Here is a 12,022-nt window from a genome sequence, read left to right as displayed (position 1 = left end):
GTAATGTTTCTATTATGTATATATAATATACGCATATATAAAACATGTATACAAGGTTATACAATAAATTGGTAAAATTAAGGGCCTCTGGATGACTGGGGACTAGGAGTAGAATAAAAATATTTTCCTGGAAAAAGATGTTGCACCATATGAATTTTGATTATGTAAATGTGTCACCTTGTAAAAAGCAAATTAAAAAATATATACATACTAAATTTAAAAAAATGTAAACACATTTTTATATATAGGCATTTTTTACCAAATCTCATAAATCTCCAAATTTAAAAATAAGTACTCTATGACCCCCCAATTTAGAAAATAATTTAATAAATTATGTTGCTATCACATAAACATTGCTAACTTCCCAGCTAAGAATAAAGTAGGGTCCTGATTCTCTACTCCACTTGTGCCAGCCAATTCCAAATTTTAGATTCTATGGCATGTAACTTCCCAACCACAGTAATAAGCACTGTGTGAATAAGTAAGCTTATTCCTATAGTAGAAAAGATGCTTAAGTGTTGGCCACACTGTTTTGTAAAAACTATTTAGCCATGTGGAACTGACTTATTAGTATGTCAGATATGTACTTAGGACTCAGTTGCTTTTTCTCCATTTATGGGATTGGCTCTGTGTTGGATTTGCTCCTAGGGATATACCATCCACTTGGTGGTTTCTAGTAATTTAGGAAGAAACACATTCTATGATCTTAGCAGCATTAGCTGAATGAGAGCATCTCTTTCTCAAAATTCCAACACAATTCCCATAGTTGAATTTCATTTAAATGATTTGGCTCATGTGCCTTGTCTTTTTGTGTCCAATAGAACAATTTGGCTAGGCCTTACTTATATGCTCACATCTATTTCAAGGATATTGGATCAGCACTACTCAAAACAAAGTGATTAAAAATTTAGGAGAAATCACTCCCCAAAGGAAAAATTCAGTTGTTGTTAACATAATAAAATGGATTAGATGCTAAGAAGGCAAAAACAGCAGATATCACCTACAAGAAGATATTATAAAGAAAAAAATAACTTGCATTTTCATTTGGGGAAAACAAGACCAATAAAAGACTTGTCTCACATTGGTAAGGTTGTTGAGCTTGGTCAAAGTACAAAGAGCTACTCTTGATTTAGACATTGAATGCAATTAACTTGCTCTCATTTTGGTTTACTGCCAAAATGATAAAGAGTAAGCAAAGGATATACACACTTAAGGAATGAAGTATGTGGAATCAACTTCTCCCTGGCTAACCTGGTTCTTCACTGAGGTGTGCCTGAAATTCAGTGGTCATCACCTGGATTGGGGGAGCCCGGGACTGTCAGTGTATTGCCATTTGTAGAACATACCTGATGAAGGACACAAATTAGCTCTCAAGAGTACACCCACTCTTGAGGCACAAGTACAAAAGTATACCCACTCGTGAGACAGAAGGACAGAAGAATGTCCTTCTGTGCCACAATTAGGTACTCTGCATTCCTTTTCTTACTAAACCTTGGGACAGTCACATCTTAGAGTGAGAGGAGTCATGACAAAAATTAAAATCTAAGGTCAGGGAAGGCTAATGTGCCCTTACTACTCATTAGGTGGCTGAACAAATAAATGACAATCCTCGCAGAAAATTGACACATCTGAAAAAATATTCTCAAGAAAAGCAGGCCATTTATACTATAGAAATCTAAATTATCCTATGGACTTTATCAGTAATAACATCATTGATTATTAAAACAACAAAATGTTTTGATATGGCACATTTTAATATAATTTTAGAACTATTAGAATGCATGCTCAAATTAGAGTTAACACTCTTAGGTAAACATTTAATTTTATTAGGGATAGAGAATTACCTTATGAAATTTACCCTAATGGCTTAAAAATAAAATATTTCACTTATACTCAGACCTGTTTATGTACTCAACAGATTTGAGCCCAATTGATCATGTTTCACTTCAAGAAATTCTTATAAATAAATTTTAATCTCATAGTACAGATCCATTAATTATTCTTTCAGGGGAGTTATAATTAATGGATCTGTACTATAGAATTATGGCCTTCAGTAAATATAAATAATGCAAACTCACTCTACCAAGCACCTTAAGAGTACCCAAACAAATAGATCATTTTATATGGCTGAAGCTTTCCTTCAACATTCCTTAGGGAACATGAAAACATGAAAAACAATTTAACGTCAGCTTTTCACTGAGATCTTCATAGAAAATTAAAGATTCTTTGGTGGAGCTGTTACTCATCCCCAAAAAATAGTCTGTCAAAATTCATTTTTATAAAAGTGATAAAAGCTCTAATGAAAGCTTAGAAGCTGTGAGTACAATGACAGTCGTGTATTATAAGCCTAAAAATCCTGCTTATATTGCTAATGAAGAATAATTTAAATATTTTTTTTTTATTTTAAAAGTTTTGTATTTACAGAAAGGTTGCAGAGGTAGTACGGAGAACACCATTTACCCCTCATTAAGTTTCTCCTATTGTTATCTTCCTACCTGAGCAGAGTACATTTGTCACAACCAACAACCAATATGGGTACATTACTGTTAACTAAAATTAACAATTTATTCAGATGTTACCAGTTTTCTCTAATATCCTTTTTGCTATTACAGGATTGTATCCAGTATACCACAATATATTTAATCATCATGTCTCCGTAATGACATGATCTGCAATAGTTTCAGACTTTCCTTGTCCTTTAGGACCTTGACTTTGGTTAGGTTTTCTGCAGAATAACCTTCAATTTTGGTTTGTCTGATTTTTTTTTCTCATAATTAGACTGAGGTAATTGGTTTTGAGGAGAAAGACCACAGGGGTGAAGTACCCCCCTTATCGTATTATGTCATGTTATCTACATGGTGTTAACCTTGATCACTAGAATGAAGTAATGTTTGCTGGGTTTCTCCACCATAAAGTTACCTTTCCCCTTTTCATACTCTTCAGAATTAACTCACTAAACACAGCCTGGGGGTTGGATGTGCAGTGGACTATTAAGTTCCACATCTCAAAGAAACGGAGTGTCTGCATAAATTATTTGAAGTTCTTTTGTAAGAGAGATTTGGCTTTTTTCCCCAATTATTTATTCATTCAGCTCCTTATTTATATATGAATTCATGATTTTTTTAAATTTTGTTGTATCCTTTGAGCTATACTCCAATACTATGTTATTTGTTTCTCCAGTGGTTCCAGCTTTGGCAATTGGGAACTCTTTCACATTGTCTCTTTGACATGCCCCATCCTTTTATCTTGTGAGCATTTCCTTACTTTCTGGAACAACAAGATGGTGTAGAAGTATCTAGTACATCCTTTGCCCCATCCCAGGAATCTTCTCCAAGGAGCCATGGTTCCTTTTATTAGAAGAAACTAATGTCTAAACACTGGGCATTAATAAAGAATATTTTATTTAATAAAATTAGCACATTTTTCTCCAGTATCAAAATACAATATGGGAAAATACAATATGACTTATATAAAAAACATTATCAATACTTGTGAAAAATTACTCATTTTCATGGATAAAAAAGTAACTCCCTGCATGCTTGGCTGGCTCGGTAGGTAGAGCATGTGACTCCTAATCTTAGGGTTGTAAGATTGAATCCCACACTGTGTGTAAACATTACTTAAAAAACAATAAAGTAAAATGCATTAAAAAAAAATAACTCCCAGGGTGCCTGGGTTGCTCAGTGGTTAAGGGTCCGACTTTGGCTCAGGTCATGATTGCACGGTTTGTGAGTTTGAGCCCCACTTGAGCTGACAGCTCAGAGCCTGGAGCCTGCTTCAGATTCTGTGTCTGCCTCTCTCTCTGCACCTCCCCTGATCATGCTCTGTCTCTCTCTCTCTCAAAAATAAATAAACATTAAAAAAATGTTTTAAGTTAAAAAAACCCTAATATGTGAATTGATGAAAAAAATTCCAAAATTGAATTTTATTTATTTATTTTTTAATTTTTTAAATATTTATTTTTGACAGAGAGAGACAGAGTATGAGGTGGGGGGGGGGGTGCAGAGAGAGAGGGAGACACAAAATCTGAGGCAGGCCCCAGGCTCCGAGGTGTCAGCACAGAGCCTGACACGGGGCTCAAACCCACAGACCGCAAGACCATGACCTGAGCTGAAGTCAGACACTCAACCGACTGACCCACCCAGGCGCCCCCCAAAATTGAATTTTAATTTAATTTAATTTAATTTAATTTAATTTAATTTAATTTTTGAAAATTATAAAATTTATATATTTATTTTGAGAGAGAGAGAGAGAGCTAGCAGGGAGGGGCAGAGACGGAGAGAAGAGAAACCCAAGCAAGCTCCATACCATCAGCACGGAGCCTGACACAGGGCTCAAACCCACAAACTTCAAGATCATGACCTGAGCCAAAACCAAGTGTTGGATGTTTAACTGAGCCACCCAGGCAACCCTGAATTTTAATTTTAATTTTTATGTTATTATATAAATGGCTGACTTGACAATTATATAGCCATCTATACTATCAAGTATAGATCATTTCTGAATGAGCTGAGAGTTCATTACTTCATGTCAAAAGGAAGAACAGAGTACTGTTTTTCAAGGCTATTTCAGTGAGTTCATTTTTTAAGTAATAAAATAGTAGAAGCTTAAAGAAGATGTGACATTCAAAGTATCAACATTCTTTTCTGGTTTAATAAGTATTAATGAATGATGTCTCTTATCCTTTAATCTCTCCATTTCTTTAGTGACAGTATATTGAGTTAAAGCCTTCAACTGTGCACTTTGGTCATTAACAGTTCAGCAGTGTCAGTTGAGAGTGATTAGATTTTCTAGCCAAACATTTTAAGCACTGTTTATAGTAACAGATAATATACCATTCCCCTAAATTGTGGTCTGAAATTTAACCTGGGAGAAAGTCGTTATTATTGCAACAATATGTTTCTTTAATTATTTGGGTAAGAACACCTGCTATAATTTGTAAACCCTACTGTTCATTTTCTGGATTTTTTAAAATAGAAATACTGTTTAATATACTTCTATTTTGTTTTTTGTTGTTGTTGCTGTTTTAAAGGTTTTTTTAAATTTATTTTTGAGAGAGAGAGAGTGTGTGTGTGTGTGTGTGTGTGTGTGAGAACGGGAGAGGAACAGAGAGAGTGTGAGGGAGAGAATCTGGAGCAGGTTCTGCACTGTCAGCACAGAGCCCAAAGCAGGGCTCAGTCTCACGAACTGTGAGATCATAACCTGAGCCGAAATCAAGAGGCAGATGCTCAACCATCTGAGCCACCCAGGCACCCCTACTTATATTTTGTGTACTTATTTTTGTACGTTTATTTTTTCCATCAGCAATAATCTCAAGTAATTCTGGCATCAGTGTTGATAGTCAGTGTAGATACTAGATTGTTAGTCAGAGCTGGTACCAGATACTGGAGTCTGAAAATTGCATTGAGTCTGAAATTTGCTACTTCTGGCCTTTTTGTAAGTTATCCTTGATAATTCATATGTATATTTAAGAGTCATCTCATAGGACCCAAGGAAAGTTCTAGTCAGCCTCCTGCCATTGTTTTCCTCTTATGTCGCAGCTCTTAATATGCCACAGAGGCATGGTATTTGCAGAACTTCTCTAGATGCTTAAATCATTTTTTATTCCATTGAGAAATTTGAACAAGAAGGTCATATTGCTCATCTTACCGCTTAGAATTTTATTTAAAATAGCTTTTTCCATTTCTACTTGCACCCTCTTTTTTCCTCAAGGATGAGTCAACTCATCAGTCTCCGAGATGATAGACACATTGCTTTTCTTGCCATTTCTATTATCCTTCCCACCTAAAACTTTACTTCTCTCTCCTTCTCCAGTTCCTCTGCCCAGGAAGTTCCATAATCGCCAATTCTGATGAGAGTCTCATGTATTAATTTAAAATTTTCGGTATGTTAGCAAAGATTTCTTCTCTTCCCTCCACAAACCCACAAGCAGATAATATCTCCACGTTTTTGCTTATTGTAATTAAACTATGTGAAGCTACTGTTAACTGTCAGATTCCCACCAAATGAGTGAATTGGCTAAATGCTTGAGGTAACTTGCTAAATACAAATTAAGTTTTGTGAAAGTATTTTGCTAGATTGTGTACAAGTATTAATGTTATTTGATGTTTCTAGTACAACAAGAAATTGCAAAAGCATTTTCAAAGATTAGAATACTAACTATGCTGTTTTTTGGCCATGACGTTTGAACTGAAAGTTTAGTAGCCGGAAACATAAGTAAAAAAATATATATATTTGTGGACTTGAAGTTGAACAAGGTTTCTCAGGTGAATCACCAAAAGTATAAACCATAACAAAACAAACAAAAAGACAAATAAGATGGAAATCGTTGGTTCTTTTGAAGACAGTATTAAGAAAACAAAGAAATAAGCCAGAAACTGTGTGAAAATATTTATAATACACATATACAACAAATAATTTATATCCAAATAACCCACTCAAAAATAAAAATAGATGAAATAGTTTAACAGACTCTTCACAAAACAAGATATACTAATGGTCAACAAACACATGAAAGATGTTCAAAATCATTAGTTATCCATGGAAATGAAAGTTAAAACCACAGTGAGCTACCATTAAACATCCCTTGAATGGCTAAAGTTAAAAAAAAAAAAAGACTAATACTACCAATATTAGTGAGATACAGTGCAAATTGAAGTGCAATGTTTTATAACCCCTTTAGAGAATATTTGTCAATTTGTTATGAAATTGGCCTAATAATGGATATAAATTTACCACAGGACCCAGGCAATTTCACTGTTAGGTATTTATCCAAGAAAAGTGAAAATGTATGACCCCAAAAAGATAGATAGATAGATAGATAGATAGATAGATAGATAGATAGATAGATAGAGGCGCCTGGGTGGCTTGGTCGGTTAAGCGTCCGACTTCGGCTCAGGTCATGATCTCGCGGTCCATGAGTTCGAGCCCCGCATCGGGCTCTGTGCTGACAGCTCAGAGCCTGGAGCCTGTTTCAGATTCTGTGTCTCCCTCTCTCTCTGCCCCTCCCCTGTTCATGCTCTGTCTCTCTCTGTCTCAAAAATAAATAAACGTTAAAAAAAAAATTAGATAGATAGATACACATACACACGTACACACAAATGTTCAGCATGGCTAATAGTTCCAGCCTGGAGACAACTCAAACTGTACCAACAGGTGATTGAATAGACAAATTGTGGTTTGCCCTTAAATACTACCTGACGTTTAAAAGGATGGATCCTGAAATATGCAACAGCATGACAGGATGCATTTCAAAATCATTTTGCTGAATGAGAGGAACTGGGTGTAAAAGAGTTCATAAAGTACATTTCCATTTATGTGACATTCTGAGGAAGGCAAAACTAACCTATAGAGATACAACATATCAGTGTTGCCCAGGACCAGGAAACGGGGTGCCATTTGAATGCAAAGGAGCATGAGGGAACAGTTTGAGGTGATGAAAATGTTCTAGATCTTGATTTTGTTAGTATACATTTGTCAAAAAGTCACATAACCACATTTAAAAGTTGCATTTTAGTATAGGTATGTTATACTTCAGTAAAGTTGATTTAAAGAAAAAGATGAATTGGAGGTGAGGGATGAGGTAGTTTGTGAAGTTAGGAGATTTATATAATGGAAACAGCAACAGCAAAGTGAGTAGTTTCTTCAAACCAAGATGAGTAGAAAGAATTCTGGAGAACAATATGCATGAGAAGAGGGTGATATTCACTAGAATATTTTTGATAGTCTCACAGGTCTTGTCTAGATTTTATTATTAAACTTATAGGTCACACTAAACATTAAGCCCAATTTGGAGAAAAATAAAAAAAAAGAACTTAGCATATATGCAGTAGAAATAGAAGGGTGAGGGAGGTCTACCAATTGGGGTGGACAAAACATTTTGAGTACAGGAAAAATATTAAGTTCATATTATTTAATCACCCTAGTGTTGGAAAGAAGCAAGTATCTATTGGACTTAGAACCAGAAAATCAGGGTTTTAGGACACTTGTTAGAATTAGGATAGATGTCTTATATCAAGAACATCTTGTGCATTCTGTACTGGGTCGGATAAGAATGGAGTATGGATAAGATTTATATCTGTAGGGTTTATACCATAATATCCGATACAGTATCTAAAAGTGTAAGCAAATTGGAATGGCATCTAAATTACAGGTCACTTGACAATTAAGTGCAGTATGGCAGATGTTATATAAGATTGATTTGTATTTTTAAAACATTTTTCTCAAGATTCCCTAAGAGCAATAGAATTAAAGTGTCATACTATAAGATGGATTTGAAAGTTAAAGCAGGAACACAGTTTTCTCTAAGAATGACATTCAAAGAATCAAGGTTAGATGACGCAGATTTTGAAGTCTGCTTTCCAACAGTGCTTAGAATGACACATTTTATTTCTGGGAAGTTGTTGGAGACCTCAACCCTAAAAGAAGTTAACCATGAAGCTTGATTTTGGCATATGTTCTTATGGAAGTTCAAAAATCTTCCATCTGCAAAAATGTGATAACACGCGTTTAAATTTTCACAACTGAATGTCATCTTCTGTCTTTTGAATATATGAGTTTTTAAGGGCGTGATACTTTAATATGCTTTGCAGGGTATCAATAGTTCAGGGAAATACCAGATAATTCAACTGTATATGACCTGTGTTCTATTACTTGATTAATTTCTCATGAGAAATCTAATGAGAGAAACAGTTCACAAGTCTTGTTTTTTCTAGTGCGGGGGAAAAAAAAATGTTTCATTTTTTTTTTTTTAATTTAGAATCCTGCAGTAAATTCATTCCTAAGAAAGCCTTTGTTTCTCCATTACATCATATAATCAGATAGTGAAAGTCAGCATTTCAGAATATTCCCTGATTTTGATCAAATAACGGACAAGAAGCTCTGAATAAATTTAGAAATTAAGTCAGTAGTCAATTCACTTCAGTTATCTAGTGTATATATTTTCCTGCTTCCTTCAATAGATTATTGTTCAGGTTTTTACCTAATATCCTCTGTTAGACATTTTAGGTCAATGTGCAGTCTTACATCAATTTCTGAAGTAGGTGCAGTACATGGTGTATAAAAATTATACTGAATATCTTGGTTCCTATGTTTATAGTTCTTACACATTGCTGCTGAACTAGAGTCAGAAATAATACCACTTGAAGGATATTTTAAATGTATCCAATTTATGGTACACCTGAATCATATGAATTGAAAATGATCTCATGAGTGGAAAGAGACTCTAAGAATTGTAATAGTTGCAGCATCTTGTCTTTGAACATGTTCTTTTTTGGAACTTAAGTCAGCCAAACTTGTATGCTTATTCCTGTATCACAATCAAAATTAATCTGTTCTTTTGCTTTAATCTTTACTACAAAATGTTCTGTATTTGAGTGCATGCACAGTTGGTAACCAAGCTGGAAAATGTTGCTGTGCATTCTTTTCAGTGTTTTATTTGCTTATCTACTTAAATGGAATAATTACCCTGAGAGAGTGAGTTAAGGGTATAGTAACATAACTTCTGTTGCTCCCTATTATCAGTATTTTTTCATTCTTTTATTAGAAAAAGTAGTGATAAGCTTGCGGGGGGGGGCTAAAAACATTTCTTCTTATTTAAGAAATGTTAATTGATTACATTTTTACAGGACTAAAAGAACAACATTATCAACATTCCAATAATTCTCTTTTTGCATAAATCCTTTATTCAAACACTTTGTTTGTTTGTTTGTTTGTTTGTTTAGCAGTATATAAGAAAGATTGTAAAATTTCAGGGGCTATGAATATGGGAATTTAAAAATGTAATACTTCTTGATTTTGCTTTGCAGCTTGATGACAGATACCGTTTTCATAATGAATAAAAACTGGATACAATTATTTAAATCTTCATTAAATAAAAGTGAAAATACTTTTATTTTTTTTATTTTCGTTTACATTTATTCATTTTTGAGAGACAGAGGGAGGCAGAGCACAAGTGGGGGAGGGGCTGAGAGTGAGGGAGACACAGAATCCGAAGCAGGCTCCAGGCTCTGAGCTGTCAGCATAGAGCCCAACGTGGGGCTTGAACTCACAAACTGCGAGATCATGACCTGAGCCGAAGTCGGACACAACCGACTGAGCCACCTAGGTGCCCCAAAATGAAAATACTTTTAAAAATAACATTTGAAAATCATCCTGGAAGACATCAAATAGCAACATAGTAAATCATCACAGATATAGTGTAACTTTCAAAAAAAGGTAAAAATCTAAAGTAAGCAAATATACTTTCAAATACTGCCCTAGCACAAAAGATGATCATTGTATTTAATAAAATTCTCTTGGAATGTACATTAAGAAGTCATAATTAGACTAATTTTTTCAGATAACTATTATTAAATGAGGAATGATTCAGTATATAATAATCATTCAGATTTTTCTACGCCCATATGTAATTTATTTTTTTCTATGAGGAGGGATTTTATTTTAAATTAGAAATAACAAAAATAACTACCCAAATGCATCTTTATTTAATGTTGTTTATTTATTTTGAGAGAGCGTGCACTGCTTGAGCGTGTTCCATGAACCAGGGAGGGAGAGAGAGAGAATCCCAAGCAGGCTCCCCAGCTGTCAGCTCAGAGCCAGATGTGGGGGGTGGATCTCACAAACCATGAGATCATGACCTGAGCAGAAAGTAAGAGTCAGGGTCTTCAAATGACTGAGCCACCCAGAGGTCCCTCTAAAATGTATCTTTTTGATTAAATTGTGTTTTCCTTGCAGAGTGCCGATATGAGCCCAGCAAGTAGCACAGCTTCACTTCCTGTTAGTCCTCTTACTGAAGAGCCCTTGCCTTTCAAGGTAAAATAAATAAATAATTAATTAATTTTAAAAATTATGATATTTTTAGTATAATAAAATAGTTCATGGTTTAGATAAGGTGAACTGCTTTAATATAATGATCTAATTTCAAATGGTAAAATCTTTGTTTTTGTTCTGTTGTCATTTTGGTTGGTAAAGGAAAGTCAAGATTTGGAGTAAAAGTTCATACTTTATAGAACACATCATTTGCTTTGCATGTAACAAATAGGGATTTCTTTATAATAGTTTGATGTCACATGAATTAGAGGTTTCAAATCTTTTGCATATCTTAATTTAAGCAATAAATTTAGAATGAATTCTTTCGCCCTCATTGAGTAGTTAAATTTTCATTTGCTGTTTAAATTTTCATTGATGACTCTAGGTCATAATTAATGAAATATGCAATTTTTACAAATAAAAATGAACAAAATCAAAAACTGAAATATGGAATCATTCCTCTGAACACATTATATTTTAAAAATATTTAAGTAAATATGTAAATATGTAAAATATGTATATTTTAAGCAGTATGGTTAGTAGAATTCTTCAGTTTGGGAGACTATATGCATTATAAGTGAGACATCATTTTCTCGTTTTGCTGTTTAAGATTTGATGTATCTCTTTAAACCAAAGCTTGCATATCAGCTATTTTATGTTTGTTTCAAGGGTGTTTGAATTTCATCAAAATTGTTATAAAGAAAGACAATCCTTAAGATCATGGCAAAAAACACTCGGAAGGTTGGGATTTTACACTTACATGCAATAGTTTCAGTTTAATTTGGTTTAAAGACTGGTAGATGTACATTTTGGGATGTGTTATGATTTTCATGATTTTTGGATTTTATCATAAAATGTTATTGTGTTTTTTTTCTTTTTCATGTGAAAAGTATAACTTACTCAACTTCATATTGCTTATACCTAGTACAGTGGCTGCCATTGATTTCCATACACTAAGTATTTGCTGTATTGTTAAAATGAAAATAATAGAAAGCTATGAATTTCATTGCGTGTTTTTAGCTTTCTAATTATAGATGCTTTGTATCTTAATGATGGGCAATAATAATTAAAAGGTTTTATATCAGAGAATGGTTAAATACTGTTTAGTATTCTGATTACATTGTTTATTGAGAAATCTTTATTATTCTCTGACAAAGAAGAAAATGCTAACACTTCAAAGTTTAGTGTTACTTAATGTTTCCATCTTATGGCA

At 33.8% G+C, this 12,022-nt stretch overlaps 1 protein-coding gene across 6 annotated transcripts in view; it reads left to right on the top strand.

The window, feature by feature from the left end:
• The window catches only part of CCSER1 (coiled-coil serine rich protein 1), an 855,904-nt gene that overhangs the window by 508,093 nt on the left and 335,789 nt on the right, over nt 1-12,022 (top strand). For all 6 annotated transcript variants that reach the window (XM_042984180.1, XM_042984181.1, XM_007074680.2 and 3 more), the window contains one exon: nt 10,735-10,812. In XM_042984180.1, the coding sequence (XP_042840114.1) occupies nt 10,735-10,812 (78 nt within the window). The remainder of the gene's footprint in view (nt 1-10,734; nt 10,813-12,022) is intronic.

The sequence above is a fragment of the Panthera tigris genome, chromosome B1 (genome assembly GCF_018350195.1).
Source record: "Panthera tigris isolate Pti1 chromosome B1, P.tigris_Pti1_mat1.1, whole genome shotgun sequence".
Classification (NCBI taxonomy): domain Eukaryota; kingdom Metazoa; phylum Chordata; class Mammalia; order Carnivora; family Felidae; genus Panthera; species Panthera tigris.
Note: the sequence above shows the minus strand (reverse complement) of the source record. Positions and strands in the feature narration are given on the sequence as shown.